Source organism: Narcine bancroftii, chromosome 1 (genome assembly GCF_036971445.1).
Source record: "Narcine bancroftii isolate sNarBan1 chromosome 1, sNarBan1.hap1, whole genome shotgun sequence".
NCBI classification, from domain to species: Eukaryota; Metazoa; Chordata; class Chondrichthyes; order Torpediniformes; family Narcinidae; genus Narcine; species Narcine bancroftii.
In genome coordinates, this window is record NC_091469.1 from 120,888,897 (window position 1) to 120,910,854 (window position 21,958).

General features: G+C 40.4%; 1 protein-coding gene across 5 annotated transcripts in view; it reads left to right on the forward strand.

Moving 5' to 3' along the window:
• Positions 1–371: 371 nt before the first annotated feature.
• The window catches only part of hmgcra (3-hydroxy-3-methylglutaryl-CoA reductase a), a 70,550-nt gene continuing 48,963 nt past the window's right edge, over positions 372–21,958 (forward strand). Inside the window, exons 1-8 of one of the 5 annotated variants that reach the window (XM_069937460.1) lie at positions 372–514; positions 2,497–2,683; positions 16,648–16,759; positions 16,858–16,945; positions 18,008–18,092; positions 18,564–18,669; positions 21,149–21,255; positions 21,468–21,587. In XM_069937460.1, coding sequence (XP_069793561.1) covers positions 2,519–2,683; positions 16,648–16,759; positions 16,858–16,945; positions 18,008–18,092; positions 18,564–18,669; positions 21,149–21,255; positions 21,468–21,587 — 783 coding nt within the window. In that variant the 5' untranslated portion in view covers positions 372–514; positions 2,497–2,518. The other 4 variants (XM_069937431.1, XM_069937440.1, XM_069937450.1 and 1 more) reach the window with 4 other exon arrangements.

Genomic DNA, 21,958 nt, shown 5'->3' on the forward strand with positions numbered 1-21,958 from the left:
TACAGCCAGTGAGTTCCAAGTGTTATGGGCGTCTGTCAACTGCAACACAAGTCCAGAGCGACTTAATTTACTGCTAACGGATTTAGCATCCAGAGTTGGGAAACAAAAGGCGTTTCACCTCGTTGATAGAGATTATAGATGGTGCCAGAATGCGTGCTGCCCACTTCATTCGTCAGTCTCGCTGCTGCCCCTGCCAATGCATGGAACAGCTCCGCTCGCAAGTTGTTCCGCGTCGACCTCTTGTGGGCCAATCAGGCGGGCCGCATCGCCAAAGCTGAGGGCCTATTGGTCCCTCGGCCTCGCAAGATGCCGACTCGAAGACTGATTTCCAATCAGGAAAGGCGTGACATCCGCGTCCGGGCTCCCTCGGCCAGTCAGAGCGAGGGGTAGAATCGGGCGACAGGTCCTCGCCATTTTAGGGAGTTGGATGACGGGCGAGCGAGTGGGATCGGCAGATCGGCGACGGGAGCTGCTTGTTCCGGGTCTTCTGCCGATAGTTTGGTCCCCAGCCCAGGTGAGTCCAATGGGCGCGTTCAATGCGGTGGTGTCGTTCTCAGTTGCGGCCCGGGTCCTCATGGGAGCCGGCGTCTGTGATGTCATTCGGGCGGGTCCCCGCTCTTGACCGGGACCCCCCCTCCCCTCCGCCCCGCACTGTCATGGCCCCCGGCAAGTTCCCCAGGAGGCCCACCCGCCTCACAATGCTTTCCTGTCAGGCACCGAAGCTCAGCCTCATTTATATTGACACCTGGATGTGGAAGCTCCAAGTTTCTGGCCACCCTTTAACCCTGCGCTCCATCTTCATCGCAGACGGGCAAGTACCGGTGTGCTGGCGGCCCCAATGCACGGGTTGTGGGCGTGACCTCCAGAGTTAGCAATCAAAATGGGCCTGTTCCAGTTCAACCATCCCACCGAGCGACCCACTCACACTTCAGTGAAATGCCACTGCTAGATTAAATTCTCCTGGTTTGTATGGATAACGGTGATTTCCTTCCTTCCTTTTCCATTCACTCTATGTTCAGTGCATGAAGTGGGCTTTGCTTTGTCCATGGACTTTTAGGCCTTTTCTTCTTCTTCTTTGGCTTGGCTTCGCGGACGAAGATTTATGGAGGGGGTAAAAGTCCACGTCAGCTGCAGGCTCGTTTGTGGCTGACAAGTCCGATGCGGGACAGGCAGACACGGTTGCAGCGGCTGCAGGGGAAAAATGGTTGGTTGGGGTTGGGTGTTGGGTTTTTCCTCCTTTGCCTTTTGTCAGTGAGGTGGGCTCTGCGGTCTTCTTCAAAGGAAGTTGCTGCCCGCCGAACTGTGAGGCGCCAAGATGCACGGTTTGAGGCGATATCAGCCCACTGGCGGGGTCAATGTGGCAGGCACCAAGAGATTTCTTTAGGCAGACCTTGTACCTTTTTTTTGGTGCACCTCTGTCATGGTGGCCAGTGGAGAGCTCGCCATATAACACGATTTTGGGAAGGCGATGGTCCTCCATTCTGGAGACGTGACCCACCCAGCGCAGCTGGGTCTTCAGCAGCGTGGACTCGATGCCGCCTTTTATTGTGAGGGGAAATGCATGAAATTTCTGGATGTCTCCCTGGGTCTACGGCCTTACGGCCCATCAAGTCAAGAGCATCGAGCACTTACTCTGTTTTGCCTGTGGGTATGGGGAGAGGAGGAGTAATGACTTCAATCACCCTTCTCATCTAGATTTGTCCTGAAGAATCTGTGCAGTCCATTCCATGCAAGATCTTCGAGCATAGAGCTTATTAACAAAGAATGAGGATAATGGCTAGGGTTTGATAAGAGCTAAGCAATTAAGAAAACCAATATTCTTGCAATATTCACTCTTTCCAGTAGTTTTTCAAAACCATTAAATGTTAACAATAAAGACTTAATTTTTCTCCATGATTTATCAATTTTGCTTAAAATTTCTAAAAACCAAAACTTATTTTATGATGATCTGTTCAGTCTCTGCAAAATGCAAAAACTTCTCAAGCCCAGGCCCCTTAACTACTATTTATTTTAAGCATCTATGAAATGGAGGCAATTTGTGAAGATGTTGGCAATTTCGTCTGTACTCTAGAATAATTGAAGATTAAGGTGATGTGATGTTAACTTATTGCCTGTTTGGTGGAATGAAAGCGTCTCAAGTAGTTGCCTGGAACAGTTTGTGTACCTGCTTTTGTTTACAGAGCATCAAATACTAGAGTTGTGCAGTTAAATGATGTGTTGAAGTTTGATAATATGCAGTTGATTTTTTTTTGGTGTTTATTCTCATGAACATGGATTGACCAAAATAAGGCATTTTTCAGTTGTGACTCTCGCCATTTGGATACTATTGCCCTGGTGAGCAACACAAAGAAAGATACAATTGGAGGGGAAAAGTAGAACAATTTGGCATTGCCAAATTCCATTCTAAAGGCAATAACTGATTACTGTAATTGCAGTTTGTATTTTTAAATTGTCATTAATTTGGTAATTATCCTTTCTTGTACTCTTTTAAAACAGGTTAAAATAAAGAAAAAGGAAAATGTTGTCAAGATTGTTTCGCCTGCATGGACTCTTTGTTGCCTCCCATCCTTGGGAGGTGATTGTGGGAACAGTTACTGTCACTATCTGCATGATGTCGATGAATATGTTTACTGGTAATAATCAGATTTGTGGGTGGAACTTTGAATGTCCAAAGATTGAGGAGGTAAGCATGCTTTTAGGAAAATAAACAGTATAAAAATACCCATTATCCAGCATTCAATCAACCAGAAACTCAAAACAATGGGCAAAAAAAATCTAGGAAATAACGTTTTTTAAACAAATAGGAATATATAAAGTTTAAAATTTAAATGTTCTCTGAAGCAACACCCAACACCTTGGAGGCAAACATTCAGCCAGCGGAGCACTAGGTTGTGCCCTGCCTGCAGCAGCTGTTTGAATAAAGTTTCAATAAAATTGTTTGATTTTCTAGATTTGTTTATAGAAAATTATCTTGTTTCTTTTGAGCAACTTTCAAACAAGTATGGACTGCCTAATTCATATTTGTTTATATATTTTCAAATTGTACATTTTTTGTGCTATGTTACCTAATTTTCCCCTGCTATATCAGATATGGTTGATGCTTTTTGTTTGAACTCCTCCCAGAAGGGTTTAATAGGAATTATTAAAATTGTGACAAGTCTCAACTGATAAATTTAAAAGGGTGTGGGAGCAGGAGCTTCAATCTTTTTGTGTAGAGATGTGGGAAAAGATTCTTAAACTACTTAATACCTCATCAATACCTCATCAATGTGTGCTCGATATTCCCTTATTCATATGTCATAAGTACAAGCTTTCCCATATTTTTCTTAGTTTTAATCCAATCTGTGACAGGTGTGATTTACAAGTGGCTTCATTGACCCATATATTTTGGTCCTGTCCGGTTTTGGAAAGATATCTTTGGTATTCTTTCAGTAATTTTTGCAATTGATTTACAGCCAAATCCCTTAACTGCTCTTTTCAGTGTTTTAAGAGCCCACTCCAATGGTTTTCTCAAACCATAACTTGTTTGAGTTTGGAAAAAATTAAAGTGCCACATTTGATTCTTCTATTAAATTTGAAGAAACTTGGCACCCATTCCTACAATATTTTTGTATGATACAAGTTCTAACTTATTTATTTTTGAATTATTGTCCCTTCCTGATACCATCAAATTTCTCTTGGATGAGGACCAGGTTTCTTGTGTTTAATGAATGCTGTTCCAAGACTTTTCAGTTTTTTTTTGTTGTTTTGGTTTTAATATAATGTGATTTTTAAAAAAATCTTAGACTGTGTATGGGGAGATGAAAACTATTATTTTTCATTGGTTGTTGTATTCTTGTCAGTCATGTATTATTCTTTCTGTACATTGTCCATTGTATGTCATGTTAACATTCAGTAAAAAGAAAGAAAATTGAATAAAATGGTGGGGCCCAGGATGAAGAGCGGCTAATGCCGCTGGGGCGACTCTCTCAGAGTGTCTCCCTATTCCTGCTGAGTAAGAGTCTTTATTCATTGGATATATTTGTAAAGCTTTATTTGTAAACTTGAGGAGGGGGAGTTAATTATGATAGTGGCACAGTTAACGTAATGGTTAGTGCAACGCTATTACACTGCCAGTGACTGGGATTTAAATTTTGTAGGTTACGGGAATTACTTAGTGATCTTTGCATAAAGACAGCAATACTGAATTTTTTTTTAAGTTATTTTAAATGGTGTATCTTAATTCAGGCGTATTAGGCATTGTAAGAGTGAGCATCAGGTCAACTGGAAAATTTGCATTTTTGCAATCCTTATAGGTGCCGGATAATGGGGGTTTCACTGTACCCTTTTCTCATTGTCTTGTTTCAGCAAATTAATTAGCCAGATTTATCATGCAAGAATTTTTAAATTCTATGTTTGCCAATTGTTCTTCCTGTATGGGGTTGACACAGATTTAAGTCTTGAAGATATTTCTTAAGACTTAATTTCAATGATCAACAATGAAAATGTTTTTTAATTAGAGGCTTTCTAAAAAGCTGCATCTGGACATCTTAAATGTATAAATGTAAAATTTTCATGTTTGATATTTATTGTTTTAAAAGTGGAAGGACAGTCATATTTTAATCCAGGTAGACCTTCAGGATCTTTTCCTCTTAATATAATTTTAATTATGCTTTTCATTAAGATACTGCAAATTTGAAATGAAAGCACTGAATGCTGGAAATATTTATCATGTTGGCTAGGATTTTTAGAAAGAGAAATTCTCTAAATTGGTTTTCTTTGAATATTTTATTGGGTTTTTTTTCCAAAAATTATAGTGACATTTTAAAAATATAATATATTAAACTTTTTCTTGCAAACACAACAAACAAAACCAAAACATTCCCTCCCTTCCATACATACAGATCATTTTACCGTCAGAGCTTACATATATTTTAATTAAATAGAGTACATTTGGGGAAACTACATTTTTATATAATGTGGCACCCTGTCACCGGAGAGACTGAGCTGGCAGTAGTAAACAGCAGCATAACATGCTGCAACACAGCGAACCGGCGCGGTTGAAAGCTGGAGCAGTACAAGACCAGCAGCCCTAAAATGGCACTAGCTAAGTTGCCCAGCTAACAGATCAATAACAGGCTGGGGAAGAAGGGTATTCATATGCAAGAATGTTCCCGCCTGCTATTATTATTCATGAGGCTGATGTCAACCATTCAAACAAAGAGCTGGAACTCCAACTGTATAAAAGGAGCCTTTCCACCCTCAATAAATCTCAGAGCTTAACCTCTCACACTGCGAGTATGTGTCTCTTTGTAGCAGTCATCTACAGTTGGTGACCTCGAAAGTTTAGATGGGTCCTAAACCCAGCGATGGATAGCGAAGCAGCGATCAGCACAGTTGGCCTCCAGCTCCTGACCTGGACAGTTCGACCCGGCGTGTGGTTCAACCAGGTTGAGACTCAGTTCCGGATTCGGGGCATCACATTTGAGACTGCAGACAGAGTGGCCAACATTATCCACAGACCACCATCAGAAGGCACTTACACTGCTGTCAAAGAGCTATTAACCAAGACCTTCAGGCTTTCTCAGCGAGAGAGGGGGACACCTGGATGGGCTAGGGGACAGATCCCTGTCGGCGCTCATGAATGAGATGCAGGCCCTCCTGGGAGACCACGAGCCCTGCATTATGTTCGAGCAGGCGTTCTTGGAACAGCTGCCCGAGGGCATCCAACTGCTCCTGGCTAATGCGAATTTCAGTGATCCCCAGAAAGTTGCAGCATAGCAGATATTCTGTGGAAGCAGAAACAGGTGCTCAGCTACCGTGGGGCTCATCACAAAGTCTTGCAACCAGACCAAGGCAGGCCCTGGAAAGGAGCAGCAGATGGGGCTCTGAGGACTGCTGATGCTAGTCGCCCTGCAAGTTCCAGGGAAACAACAAGGCCAGCCATTGCTAATGGCCACGGTGGTTGGCCATTGAGAGAGCCTCCTGTATGTATGGGATCTCCTTTCCAGTTGACAATTCTTGGTGGATACAGGAGCAGAGGTTAGCGTGATGTCCCAGACAGGTTTGGGACACTAGTTGCAGGCAAGTGGGCTCTGCATTTAGGGCTTCCAACAACAGCAGCATATGGACCTATGGCATGTGTAGACCCAAGCTTCAGTTTGGAGGCAGTGACTTCTCGTGGGAGCTCATGCTGGCTGCAGTGGAACAGCCACTCCTCAGAGCAGACTTCCTGCAGGCCCATGGCCTCCTAGTAGACTTCAAGGGCAGGAGATGTGCACACAGAGATGTTCCAAACCTTTGCACTGAGGGACCCCAGGCTCCTGGCACTGCACCTGCACTCTGTCCACAGCTTGGACGATGAGTTCTCCAAGGTGCTAGCCGAGTTCCCAGCAATCCTTTCCCCTTAGTTTTTTTTAATTTTTTTTATTTTTCACACTATAAACCACATTGATCAAGATACATACATTTTCCTTTTCAAATATATACAGTGTCGTTTCCCATCCTCCCCTCCCATTCATTTAAAGTTCAGAATCTAAGATACATTAAACCTGTCAAACAATGTTGTCACTCAATAAAAATAAACAAGAAATTCCACTGAGTCAATTCTTTTCATTCTCTTCTCCTTCTGTCATTTTAGGTGGTAGATGTCCCCGGTAGGTTTTCTCTATTATATTTCATGTATGGCTCCCATATTTGTTCAAATATTGTAATATTATTTCTTAAATTATGTTATTTTTTCTAATGGAATACATTTATTCATTTCTAAATACCATTGTTGTATTCTCAAGTTATCTTCTAATTTCCAGGTTGACATAATACATTTTTTTGCTACAGCTTGGGCTATCCTAACAAATCTTTCTTTGTGCACCATCCAAATCAAGTCCAAATTCTTTGTTTTTTTATGTTACTTAGGAGGAAGATCTCTGGGTTTTTTGGTATATTGCTTTTTATGATTTTTATTTAATATTTGGTTTAGATCTTCCCAAAATTTTTTCACTTTCTCACATGTCCAGATTGCATGAATTGTTGTTCCCATTTCCTTTTTACAGCGAAAACATCTGTCAGATACTGTTGGGTCCCATTTATTTAACTTTTGAGGTGTAATATATATATATATAGCATGTGTATCCAGTTATATTGTATCATACGTAACCTCGTGTTTATTGTATTTCTCATAGTTCCTGAGCATAACTTCTCCCATGTTTCCTTCTTTATCTTTATGTTTAGATCTTGTTCCCATTTTTGTTTAGTTTTACCATTTGTTTCCTCATTCTCCTTTTCTTGCAGTTTAATATACATGTTTGTTATAAATTTTTTGATTATCATTGTGTCTGTAATCACATATTCAAAATTACTTCCCTCTGGTAACCTCAGACTACTTACCAATTTGTCCTTCAAGTAGGATTTCAGTTGGTAGTATGCCAACACTGTATCGTGAGTTATATTATATTTATCCTTCATTTGTTCAAAGGATAATCATTTATTTCCTGAAAAGCAATTTTCTATTCTTTTGATCCCTTTTTTCTCCCATTCTCTAAAGGAAAGGTTATCTATTGTAAAAGGGATTAGCTGATTTTGCGTCAGTATTAGTTTTGGTAGTTGGTAATTTGTTTTATTCCTTTCTACATGAATCTTCTTCCAAATATTGAGCAGATGATGTAATACTGGAGAATTCTACGTTGTACCAATTTTTCATCCCAATTATATAATATATGTTCGGGTATCTTCTCCCCTATTTTATCTAGTTCTAATCTAGTCCAATCTGGCTTTTCCCTTGTTTGATAAAAATCTGATAGGTATCTTAATTGTGCGGCTCCATACTAAATTTTTAAGTTTGGCAGTTGTAAGCCTCCTTGTTTATACCATTCTGTTAATTTATCTAGTGCTATCCTCGGTTTCCCCCCTTCCATAAAAATTTCCTTATTTTCTTTAACTCCTTGAAGAATTTCTCCGTCAAGTGTATTGGCAATGCCTGAAATAGTTATTGTATCCTTGGGAAAATGTTCATTTTAATGCAGTTTATCCTTCCTATTAGTGTTAGTGGTAAGTCTTTGCAATGCTCTAAGTCGTCCCGTAATTTTTTCATTAGTGGATAATAATTGAGTTTGTATAGATGGCCGAGGTTTTTATTTATTTGTATACCTAGGTATCGTATTGCTTGCATTTGCCATCTGAATGGTGATTCTTTCTTAAATTTTGAGAAATCCGCATTATTCATTGGCATTGCTTCACTTTTATTTGCGTTAATCTTGTATCCCGACACTTCTCCATATTCCTTCAATTTCTTATGTAATTTTATTGAAATTTCTGGTTCTGTTAAGTATACTATAACGTCATCTGCAAATAAACTGATTTTATATTCCTTGTCTTTTATTTTTATCCCTTTTATTTTATTTTCTGTTCTTATCAGTTCTGTTAGTGGTTCTATGGCTAACGCGAACAATAAGGGCGATAGTGGGCATCCCTGCCTTGTTGATCTGCTTAAGATAAATTGCTTTGATATATATCCATTTACTGCCACTTTCGCCAATGGCCCCTTATATAATGCTTTTATCCAATTAATACATTTCTCTGTTAAACTGAATTTTTGTAGTACTTTGAATAAATAATTCCATTCTACTCTGTCAAAGGCCTTCTCTGCGTCTACAGCAACCGCTACTGTTGGAGCTTTATTTCCTTCTACTGCATGAATTAAGTTAATAAATTTACAAATATTGTCTGTTGTTCGTCTTTTTTTAATAAATTCAGTTTGTTCTAGATTTACTATTTTTGGTACATAGTCGGCTAGTCTGTTTGCTAATAGTTTAGCTATTATCTTATAATCTGTGTTAAGTAAAGATATTGGTCTATATGACGCTGATGCAGTGGATCTTTCCCTGTCTTTGGTATTACTGTAATTATTGCTGTTTTGCATGAATCTGGTAAGCTTTGTGTTTTATCAATCTGGTTGATTATTTCCAGGAGGGGAGGAATTAATAAATCTTTAAATGTTTTATAGAATTCTATTGGGAATTATTATTCGGTAGTTTTTTTATTATCTCTTGTATTTCTACTATTTCAAATGGTTCTGTTAATTTATTTTGTTCCTCTATTTGTAATTCTGGTAGTTCAATTTTAGTTAAAAATTCATCTATTTTGCCTTCTTTCCCTTCGTTTTCAGTTTGGTATAATTGTTCGTAGAATTCTCTGAAGTTTTCATTAATCTCCGTTGGATTATATGTGATTTGTTTGTCTTTTTTCCTTGATGCCAATACCATTCTCTTAGTTTGTTGTGTCTTAAGCTGCCATGCTATAATTTTGTGCGTTTTTTCTCCTAGTTCATAACATTTCTGTTTTGTCTTCATTATGTTCTTCTCCACCTTATATGTTTGTAGTGTTTCATATTTTATTTTTTTATCTGCCAATTCTCTTTTAGTTGTGTCTTCCTTCATTGCTAATTCTTTTTCTATATTTGCTATTTCCCTTTCCAACTGCTCTGTTTCCTGATTGTAGTCCTTCTTCATCTTGGTTACATAACTTATTATTTGCCCTCTGAACGCTTTCATTGCGTCCCATAGTATAAACTTATCTTTCACTGATTCCGTATTTATTTCAAAGTACATTTTAATTTGTCTTTCAATTAATTCTCTAAAATCCTGCCTTTTAAGTAGCATGGAGTTTAATCTCCATCTATACATTCTTGGAGGGATGTCCTCTAACTCTATTGTCAATATCAGGGGTGAGTGGTCCGATAATATTCTAGCTTTATATTCTGTTTTTCTTACTCTCTCTTGCATACGAGCTGATAACAGGAATAGGTCTATTCTTGAGTATGTTTTATGACTACCCGAATAATATGAATTTTCCTTTTCCTTTGGGTGTTGTTTCCTCCATATATCCAAAAGTTGCATTTCTTGCATCGATTTAATTATAAATTTGGTTACTTTGTTCTTTCTGTTAATTTTTTTCCCAGTTTTATCCATGTTTGAATCCAAATTAAGGTTGAAATCCCCTCCTATTAGTATGTTCCCTTGCGTGTCTGCTATCTTCAAAAAAATATCTTGCATAAATTTTTGATCTTCTTCGTTAGGTGAATATACTTTGCGTAAATTCCAAAACTCCGAATATATCTGACATTTTATCATTACATATCTCCCTGCTGGATCTATTATTTCCTCTTCTATTTTAATTGGTACATTTTTACTGATTAATATAGCTACTCCTCTAGCTTTTGAATTATATGACGCTGCTGTTACATGTCCTACCCAATCTCTCTTTAATTTCTTGTGCTCCATTTCAGTTAAATGTGTTTCTTGCACGAATGCTATATCAATTTTTTCAGTTTTCAGTAAATTTAGCAGATTCTTCCTTTTGATTTGGTTATGTATTCCGTTAATATTTAAAGTCATATAGTTCAACACAGCCATTTCATACTTTGTTTATCTTTCCTTTCCGTTTCCTCATCATCACCTTTCCTTCTTATCCATTTCTGCTTTCTTGTTTTGAACACTTTGTAAGACAACATTTCTAAGACATCAAACATTTCCATTATTCTCCTATCTAAAATTTCTTTAACCCCACTATCCCCTCCCCTTCCTGAGTTGCCCTTTATCCCTTGTCGGGCAACCACATCTCCCCTCTCCATTTGGATTTGCGAATTCACTCGCAAGCGTCAACTGATTTCGCAGTGACCGTAACTCCTCCCCACCCAGCCCCCCAAGAAAAGATTTTAATGTTCATATATAGCAAAGGTCACTCTCTTAATTCCCTCTTTACTTCCTCTCTTCCCTTTCTTTCCCTTATTAATTCTTATCTATACTCTATATATTTTCTTTTAAATACGGATACACTCATGTACACACATACACACATAGATATATATATATAGATATAGATATAGATAGATATAGATAGATCTATATCTATATATCTATATATATATATATATATATATACCCATATACACATAGTTCGTGGTCATTTTTGCTCTCGTTACATGTCTTCATCTCTCTGTCTGTTTTGTAGTTGTTCTGCAAATTTTCGTGCTTCCTCCGGATCCGAGAATAGTCTGTTTTGCTGCCCTGGAATAACTATTTTAAGTACCGCTGGGTACTTTAGCATAAATTTATATCCTTTTTTCCATAGGATCACTTTTGCTGTATTAAACTCCTTTCTCTTCTTTAGGAGTTCAAAACTTGTGTCTGGATAGAAAAAAATTTTTTGACCTTTGTATTCCAGTGGCTTTTTGTCTTCTCTTATTTTCTTCATTGCTTTCTCCAATATATTTTCTCTTGTTGTATATCTTAGGAATTTTACTAAAATGGATCTTGGTTTTTGTTGTGGCTGTGGTTTAGGGGCTAATGTTCTATGTGCCCTTTCTATTTCCATTTCTTCCTGTAATTCTGGACTTCCTAGGACATTGGGGATCCAATCTTTTATAAATACTCTCATATTCTTGCCTTCTTCATCTTCCTTAAGGCCCACTATCTTTATATTATTTCTTCTATTATAATTTTCCATTATATCTATCTTCTGAGCTAACAGCTCTTGTGTCTCTTTAACTTTTTTATTAGATTCTTCTAATTTCATTTTTAAGTCCTCTACTTCCATTTCTACGGCTGTTTCTCGTTCTTCCACCTTGTCCACTCTTTTTCTTATATCTGACATGACCATCTCTAATCTATTCATTTTTTCTTCTGTACTTTTAATTCTTCTTTTTATTTCACTAAATTCTTGTGATTGCCATTCTTTTACTGATTCCATATATTCTTTAAAAAAATATATTCATTGTCTTGCCCTTTCCTTCTTCTTCCATTTCTCTATGTTCTTCTTCCTCTGGGTTGGTCATCTGTTGTTTCCTTGATTTCTTTTTACTCTCTTCTTTCTTGTTCTCGTTGTTTTCTATGTTCTCTTCCTGTTGTTGTGTTGTAGCTGTCATTCTCAGTTGTGGAGATCGACTCCTCAGCTGGTCCCCCCTCCCGTCAGTGTTTTTTTTTTGTCATGCGCATGCGCTGTTGCACACTTTTGCTTGGCTCTGCGAGCCATTTTTGTAGTCCCGAGCTCGGGACTTCGACTGACCTGAGGGAGCGGGCTTCTCTCTCCACAGCGGGCCTCCTCGGACAGGTAAGCCCTTCACCTTCTTCTTCCGATGTCTTTTCTTCTTCCCGTTGCTTTAGACTTTTCTTTCTTCGCTGCCATTTTCTTCCCACCTTTACTTACACTTTATTTTAATTTTTGTGTTTGTGCCTTTGTGTTTTCTGTGTTTTTTTTAAAACTTTTCCGGAGAGGGCTGGAGTTACCCGACCGGCCACTACTCCATCACGTGACTCCTCCCTTTCCCCTTTGTTCATGATGGAAGTGCCTCGGCATTGGAGTCAGACATCACATCCTTACCAAGGGTCCACCTCTCCATGCAAGGGCGAGATGACTCCCTCTGAGAAGCTCCAACTGGCCAAGGAGGAGTTCCGCAAGCTTGAGCAGTTGGGCATCATTCGGCGGTCAGACAGTCCATGGGCTTCTCCCCTGCAAGTGGTGCCTAAAACACCATGGGGGCTGGAGACCGTGCAGTGACTACTGTCTGCTTAATGAGGCCACCACTCCAGATCGTTACCCCGTGCTGCATATCCAGGACTTTGCAGCAAACCTTCATGGAGTGACGATCTTCCCCAAAGTGGACTTGGTGCGAGGGTACCACCAAATTGCAGTGCACCCTGATAACATCCCCAAGACAGCTATCATCACTCCATTCAGGCTGTATGAGTTCCTGAGGATAACATTCGGGCTCAAGTACGCGGCACAAATCTTCCAGCGACTGATGGACGTGATGGGCCGAGACCTGGACGGCACCTTCGTCTATTTACACAATATCCTGCTGGCAAGCAGAACCCAGCAAGAACATCTACAACACCTCTGAAACCTCTGCAGTCACCTGCATGAGTTCTGTCTTACTATAAACTGGCTAAATGCCAGTTCGGGCTGAGCACGATTGATTTCCTGGGCCACAGGATTACCAAATGCGGGGCCACACTACTACCCAGCAAGGTGGAGGCTATCCAAAACTTCCCGAGGCCCAGTATAATCAAAGGTCTACAGGCGTTCACGAGGATGGTCAACTTTTATCACAGATTCATACCCACATCGAACTATGCGCCCACTCTTTACCCTGATGGCAAGGTGAAGGACTTGACCTTGGACGACGACTCCACACGAGTGTTCATGGAAGTGAAGGAAGCCGTGGCTAATGCTGCACTCCTGGCCCACCCCAGGACAGATGCACCCACAGTTCCCACGATCGATGCCTCAGGAATGGCGATTGGTGGAGTTCTGGAGCAGCAGATAGAAGGAAGTTGGCTTCCGCTAGCTTTCTTCAGCAAACGTCTGTGGCCCCCTGAGCTAAAGTACAGTGCTTTCCACAGAGAGCTGTACTTAACCATCCGCCACTTCCGGCCCTTCCTAGAGGGAAGGGCTTTCACGGATCACAAGTCACCGCTAGCAGAGACACTTGTCTTGCGACTGAGTACACTACCGGTGTAAGGCACATTTCGGGAAAAGACAACATGGTTGCGGATCCATTGTCGAGACAGAGCATCCACTCTCTGGATAACGGACTGGATTTCATGGCACTGGTGCAGGCACAGCAGCAGGACAACAAGATACCTCAGTACAGGACTGCCGTCACAGGGCTGCAGCTTCAGGACATACCAGTCGGCACAGGGATGTGGCCACCGGGCAGGTTCAACCTATCGTCCAAATGGCATGGAGGAGGCAACGAGTTTTGGACTCCATCCACGGGCTAACACATCAATCAATCAGGTCCACAGTCCAATTGGTGGCTAGCAAGTACGTGTGGCATGGGTTGTGGAAACAAATCAGCAGGTGGGCCAAGAGATGCACGCAGTGCCAAACAGCCAAAGTACAGCGGCACACCAAGGTCTCCCCACAGCCTTTCGAGCCAATGGAAGGTTTTACCACATTCACATGGACATAGTGGGACCCTTACCAATCTCATAGGGTTTCTGCTACCTGTTCACGGTGGTTGACTGTTTCACCCAGTGTCCAGAGCAATCCCCCTGGCTGACACATCCATCAGGTCCTGCGCCAAGGCACTCGTATAGTCCTGGATAGCAAGGTTCGGGCTACCATGCCGCGTAATCTCCAACAGAGGTGCACAATTGACGTCCCACCTGTGGACTGACAATGCCAACCTGTAGGGTGCTCAGCTATACCACATGACAGCTTACCACCTGCAGTCTAACGGGCTGGCTGAACGCTTCCAAAGGCATCTCAAGGCCATCCTTGTGACCAGACTCAAGGGTCCCAACTGGATGGACGAACTGCCATGGGCACTGCTGGGGATACCTCCAGCCCTGAAGGAATACCTCACACATCCTCCGCCAAGTTCGTCTACAGAACTCCACTCATGGTCCCCGAGGATTTTGTTCCACCAACCACCTTCCTCGATAGGCTGCAGGAAAAGGTCGGTAACCTGGCTCCAGTCCTACCCTCCTGACACGGGCAAGCCAAGTTCAACATCCCGAAAGAACTCCAAGTCTGAGTATGTGTTTGTGAGCAGAGGGTCACATCGTCCACCACTACAGAAGCCCTACGAAGGCCCCTTCCAAGTCATCCAGAACAATGGGACCACCTTCAAAGTGGACATCGGTGGCAAACCAGAGGTCTTCACCGCAGACAGGCTAAAGCTGGCACACATGGACCACCAAAGACATTGGGGACTGCATCCAAGGACACTATGAACTGTAGTAACAGTTCTGGGGCGGGGGGTCATGTGGCGGCAGCCACGGTGGAGATTGAGACAAACGCTGTAATGCGTCCCTTAACACAGTGAAACCGGCACGGTTGAAAGCTGGAGCACTATAAGACCAGCAGCCCTAAAATGGTGCTAGCCAAGCTGCCCAGCTATCAGGATGGCGAAGAAAGGTATTCACATGCAAGAATGTTCCTGCCTGCAATTGTTATTCATGCAGCTGATGTCAGCCAATCAAACAAATGTTGGGAACTCCAACTGTATAAAAGGAGCCTTTCCAGCCTCAATAAATCTCAGAACTTAACCTCCCACATTGAGTGTTTTTTTTTGTAGCAGTCAGCTACAACATAGTTTCTTTATACCTTTCTTTTTATTACTGTATGTGGATCCCTATGTGGTCCAGGTATCACTGCCAGATTCATATTTATTCTTCAAGTTATGTGATTTTTTTTTTCATAGGCATACAGCTGTTCATTTACGCAGATAAGTAGAGGGGAGTCGGACTTCCAAGTGATCGTGACACATTGTTTCACTACCACCAGCGCTGTTTTTATAAATTAGATTTGATATTTGGTCAATATGTCGCATATTTCCATGAAATTACCTAATAGATATAGCTCCAGTTGCCCGTGAAGTCCACTCTTGTTTATCCTGCTTTATTTTTCTGTGATTTCACGCACGACCACAGGGCATGTAGAAAAGTTCCTGTGTTCGTCCCAGATCTGAGACTCCTCTCTGAAATTTCAGCTTTTGATCTGTGCATCTTTTGTGGGGTAAGATATAATTGGTATAAAAAAAAAATTATACTGAACCAGTCCATATCTTGCATTTATAATTGATGTCACGCTGGCCAATTCTCTTAATTTCTTTTGTTGGTGGCAACTTTCCTACCAGGATTTCAATTTTATTTTTTTCATTCTTCCTTGAGTGTGATTGCCTAATAGTGGCAGATTCTGTATCTGTTTCAGTCTTTCTTCTCACCCAAAACAAAAGGACTGATTTTTTTTTTCCTGACCAAGGGCCCAGGCCCAGTGTTCACTCTTTACTTCCTGTGGACGCAGCATGACCTGCTGTGTTTCTCTAGCAAGTTTGTGTACTGCACTTGACCTCTGTATCTACAGATTTTCTTGTTTAACTGGTACCCTTTTACTCAGATTTTATCTCATTGTCAAATTAAATGCTGCACATTCAGTTAATTTCTGATATCATCTAATGCTACCACCAGACATAATGCCCCTCCCAGCATTCTAAAAATTCTCACTCTCTCCAGCACCTACTTCTGTTCTTATGGGATTACTTCTCACCATCAGGGGCTTGTACAGTTAGAGAAGCTGTAATTAATTTTACGCTTCTAATTTTGTGTACTGAATTCTGCACGTGATGTGCTCTTCATTGGAGAACCTGAGTATGCCTTTGGTGACCCGAGTTTCCACTAGCCTGCACTCGTTCTTCAGGTCATATGGATTTTTATAAAAGGTATATCTTAATATTGCAGAGAGTGAATATTTAAAGCCTGGCTTTTATGGTTCAGGCTTGTGGGAAGAAGCTAAGATTAAGCATTCACTGGGCATTTACTGAACATAATTGCAAAAGCTTCACCCTTAATTTGAACTCCTGTTGGCCCCTGCTTCTATTGACAATGAAAATGTGCTTGCGTTGCCTTTTTCATTTAACTACTTAATTGTCCACCTTCAGTCGGATAAAGTGGAGGTGGAGAAACAGAGAAAATGCAGTGTTTCAACAGTTTTAGATAAACCACTATTTCAGTTTGTATCAAAATGCCATTTCTGATGAAGGGTTACTAAATGAAATACTGTTTTCTCTCTACAAATGCTACTGATTTTTCTTCTGTTCTATTTAAAAATTGTAGTATTTAACAAAATGTACTCTCTAACTCCAAGTGAATATTGTTCTTTTCTCAGGAAATATTGAGCAGCGATATCATAATTCTGACTATTACTCGGTGCTTTGCCGTCTTGTACATATACTTTCAGTTCCAGAATCTGCGCCAGCTTGGTTCTAAATATATGCTAGGTAAGGTCCGACATTTTTAAATTCATAGTCACCAACCTATCACTTGTCTTGTTGTATTTTATTATAGACCACGCATTTACAAGTTGATCTTTCTTTAGGGATTGCTGGTCTCTTTACCATCTTCTCCAGCTTTGTTTTTAGCACAGTTGTAATTCACTTTTTGGATAAAGAACTTACTGGTCTCAAGTGAGTATGATCATCTTTAGATCTGTATTGCTTTACATGATTATATAGACTTCTTTGTTCAGAGATGTGATAAGATTGGCTAAGATTGAGATGTATTAAGGTAAAATAAGATTGATAGCACTATTGTTTGATTAAATACATTGTTGAAACCAAGCACACACTCAACATTATAAAAATACCTCTTTCCCCCAACCCCCCTTCCCAACAGATTTATCAATGGACACTACCTCACTTTTTCTCATTTTTGTACTAGTTATTTATTTTTTTTTAATCTTGATTTTTTACAAAATTGTAATTTATAGTAATTTGGCACCTTGTTCTGCAAAATATTGCTGCTGTAAACAGGTTTCATGACACGTATTCATGATAATAGACCTGATTCTGAAGCCTGTATAACTTAAAATTTAGTTTATTTCAGTAAAGAGAATAGTGTGTGTGCTAAAGAAGTATCTCTCACTTTTCCTTACTTGGCTTGGTGGTAGCATTCTCTTTTTGTTTTGAATATTTTATTTAAAATTTTTTCCAATATGTAGTAATCAAGATTTAACAATATATGTACAAAAAGAAAACAAATTAAAAATTACATACATTGGTATTTACCCCCTCCCAAAACTGCCCCCCCCCCAGACCCCCATCCCTCAAAATAAGCAATATAAAAATGTAATTATAGTGATATAAAATAGAAGAGAAAGAAAAAAAGTTTTCAGGATTGCACATGGGGATGCAACCTAACACACTTTTTATATTTAAAAAAAAAATTAACATAATTCAGAGGAGATTCTCACAGGTCCAGAAACATAGGAAGGACAATTTTACACATTTAAATTTAATATTTGGGTATACAGGTGCCAAATTTGCAAAAAACATAGAATATTTATTCCTCAAACTGTAATTTTTTTTAAGGCAATGCAACTTTAAATTTCTGCATCCCATCTCACAGCGGTAGCATTCTCATCACCCAAGTTAGGAGGTCATGTTCAAAATATCCATGAATTTAGTTTTTAAATAAGATTTGCAAGATAATTTCCACTGAGACTAATTCTTAAATTCCTTTTTTTTCAGTGAAGCCTTGCCTTTCTTCTTATTATTAATTGATCTGTCGAAAGCCAGTGCTTTGGCCAAATTTGCACTGAGCTCCAACTGTCAGGTAATGCATCCTTTTTAAATGTGAAGAGGTTAATATAATGTGGCAAACACCATTTGAACATTGGCTATAAAAAAAAATGATTCCTTTAATCCTGATCAAAGTTTTTTCCCCTTTCCATTTTGCTATTTGATTAGTTAAGGTAAAGTTGATATTGTAGTTTGAGGGTCTCTTTCTGCATGTAAAGAAATAAGTGCTTTAAACATTAAAGGGCTTTAAACTTTCCTTTCAAGTAATTTATATTACGCTGCCACTCATTAACACTTCCCTTTGTATAATTTGATTTGAAATTGAATGTTTTCCATACTTATTGCCATCAATGGACAAGACAATTGTAGTCATCTTTTTGAGAAATCATATTTTGCTGCAAGAATTTTTTAATTACAAACTTCAGAATGCAAAGCCTAAGTTTTGGTGTCTTTGAGAATCTCTGAATTTGCAGAAGTATTGTCTTAAATGTATATTGATCATTAGGATGAAGTAAGAGAAAATATTGCACGTGGAATGGCTATTCTAGGTCCTACCTTCACTCTTGATGCACTCGTGGAATGTCTTGTGATAGGTGTTGGTACTATGTCTGGTAAGTCACAAATTCAATTTCCTTGTACTTGTGATTTTCTTTATTGATTTAATAGAAAGTTGCTGAAAATCTGAAATTCAGAGGGATGTTGTGCTAAAATGCATGAACTTTAACAAGTTGTTACGAGTCCAGAGGTCCTGAAAACCCAGCAGCAGAAGAAATTCACCAAGACAAATGATTACTTAAACAAAAGTTGCTTTTAATTTTCTTTAAACATAAAAACAGGATCAACCTTTAACTTATTACTATTAACTTAACCTAACTTGACCCCCTTTGAATGCTAAGTTCATGTTTATGTAATATGTATATGTTCAGGAAAGTTCTTTGATTCACAGTCCAATCTCACTTCTCACTCCTCCAAGTTCACCGGTATCAGGCAATTCTTGTACTGTGCACAGAATTTAACATTTATGAATTTTCACCAGGCTTCAGTGCTGAAAGGTAAATGGTTACTGCTCAGGAAGGTTGTCAGTTTTCTTAAAGAGATTTGTTTTCCTGGACACAAACTGAACCCTTCTAATCAGCCACGTCAGTGTTTTGCCGAAGAAACTTACTCCAGGGTTTTCCAGATGATGACCTCTTTCTTTTAAGTCACCACAGAGTTCCTTTTTGTTTCTCTTATTTCAAGTGAAACATTAGGCAGCCAATCCTCTCCTCATGTATGGGCCATAAGGGTTTTGACCAGGCTCTACTAAGCAATCACAACCCACCTTAAAAATGGTGTTTTTCCACAAGCTTGTCAGATTCCAGTCTCCGCTGCTGTGCTGAACTCTAGCACTGCAGAACTGAATTCTCTCCCTCTCTCTCAGAGAAAAGCCTGTTTCTCTGCTTGCAAAACCACATGACCCTCTTAGAACAGCAACCTCCACTCAGACAGACTGCGGCTCCAACGAGTTCTTTCATCTGTTGCTTTTCAAATCAACAATCATTAGTGAAGTCCCTTGGGTACTCCCCAAAGCTTTTGCAAAGGCCTTCTGAGCAGGCCTGTTGAGCTTGAGCAGAGCTCCAGTATTTAAATGAGATTTGTTTTTAAAAAAAAAACCTGCCACACTTTATCTCCCAAAATCATAACGATATACAATATACATCACAACATATTCTGTCACATTGGGCACACACAAACTGATTGCCTCTGATCAGCCACTTCATTGACTTGCTGAAAAAACCTGCCTCATCATGGGTTTTCCCAAATGATAACCTCTTTCCTCTTCTTCCAGGTCACCACAGAATTCCTCTTGCTTCCCTTATTTTAGGAGAAATACTCTAGCCAACCATTTTCTCTTGTAAGGACCATAAAGGTTTTCACCAGGCTGAACTCAGAACTCATAACCCAAATTCAAAATGGGGTTTTAACAAGCCTGCCAGCTTGCCATGTTGGAGCCTCCAAAAACCACTGCAGAACTCCGTTCTTTCTCTTCTCCCCTCTCCCCTCTCCCCTCTCCCCTCTCCCCTCTCCCCTCTCCCCTCTCCCCTCTCCCCTCTCCCCTCTCCCCTCTCCCCTCTCCCCTCTCCCCTCTCCCCTCTCCCCTCTCCCCTCTCCCCTCTCCCCTCTCCCCTCTCCCCTCTCCCCTCTCCCCTCTCCCCTCTCCCCTCTCCCCTCTCCCCTCTCCCCTCTCCCCTCTCCCCTCTCCCCTCTCCCCTCTCCCCTCTCCCCTCTCCCCTCTCCCCTCTCCCCTCTCCCCTCTCCCCTCTCCCCTCTCCCCTCTCCCCTCTCCCCTCTCCCCTCTCCCCTCTCCCCTCTCCCCTCTCCCCTCTCCCCTCTCCCCTCTCCCCTCTCCCCTCTCCCCTCTCCCTCTCCCCTCTCCCCTCTCCCCTCTCCCCTCTCCCCTCTCCCCTCTCCCCTCTCCCCTCTCCCCTCTCCCCTCTCCCCTCTCCCCTCTCCCCTCTCCCCTCTCCCCTCTCCCCTCTCCCCTCTCCCCTCCTTGTGTAAAAAAAAACAAAACAAAAACCAGATCTTCTTGCACGACTAACCCGATTCTTGAAAGATCTTTATCAGCACTTGAGCCCAGACTCTCCCGCTTGTACCTCCTTTTTGAAATTCCTTCCAAAACAATTTTGTTGTCTTTGCGAAGGCACTCGGTACCTGGATGTCTGGCTTGAGCAAAGCTCTGCCATTTTAAATGAGGTGTTTTGTATCTGTTTGTGAAGTGAACAACACTATACGCCCTCCCCTCCCCCCACCCCCCGCACACAATCTAGCTCTTCTAAAGACATATCAATATGTAATATATATATAAAATAACTCTGTAACATTGTTTTATTTGGCTGGATGACATATCTGTAAAACTTGGCATGGAGTTCTGACAAATTGCCATGGTAGAAATTGAGAAGGGACAGTGAAGACAAAATTCCCTGTAAAGCATTTCAGCAATAATTTTTAAAGTAATAATATTGCATGAAAGTAAATATGTAGAAGGAGGGAATATTAACAGAGATCATCAGGATAATTCAGTCCTTTTTGAACTCCCCTTCCTTTTAGGTGTACGTCAGTTGGAAATCATGTGCTGCTTTGGCTGCATGTCAGTGTTGGCAAATTACTTTGTCTTCATGACATTCTTCCCAGCTTGTGTCTCTCTGGTATTAGAGGTAAGAATGACAAAGAATTTTCCAATTGTGGGAATAGGATTTCAATGAGTACTAATGAGTTTCTTTGGAGCTGCATAATTTATCTCCAAACAAAAATGTAAACTCTTCAGCAACTTGCTCAAAAGATGTGAAGTGATGTGCAATTTTGATAAATTATAAATTACTGTGAAAAGCCAAAGAATTGTTAATTAAATATCAAATTTCTCTCGTAGCTTTCTCGAGAAAGTCGTGAAGGTCGTCCAATTTGGCAACTTGGACATTTTGCTCGGGTTTTGGAGGAAGAGGAAGATAACAAACCAAATCCTGTAACACAGAGGGTGAAAGTCATCATGGTCAGTATTCAAAGCCATCTTCTGGTACAATATGATATTAAACTAGTTGTTAAATTCAGCAAAATTTGATTTGCAACAGTTTTGCCTTTGTGCTATAATATTCTCAATGATTTCTTAGCTGGTTGAACCAGAAGTCTAGTTGTGTAAGTATTTTCAAGTGTTCAGCCACCAGATTATAATTAGAGGTGTAGAGGGTCACCAAATTTAAATTCCTGGGAGTCACTAATCCAGAGGACTTTTTCTGGATCCAATACATGAATAACATCACGAAGAAAGCATGTCAGCATCTCTACTTTCTCAGGAGTTTGCAGAAGTTTGATATGACATCATCTCCTATCTGTGCCCAAAAAGAGTGAAAACCTGTGCTGAGC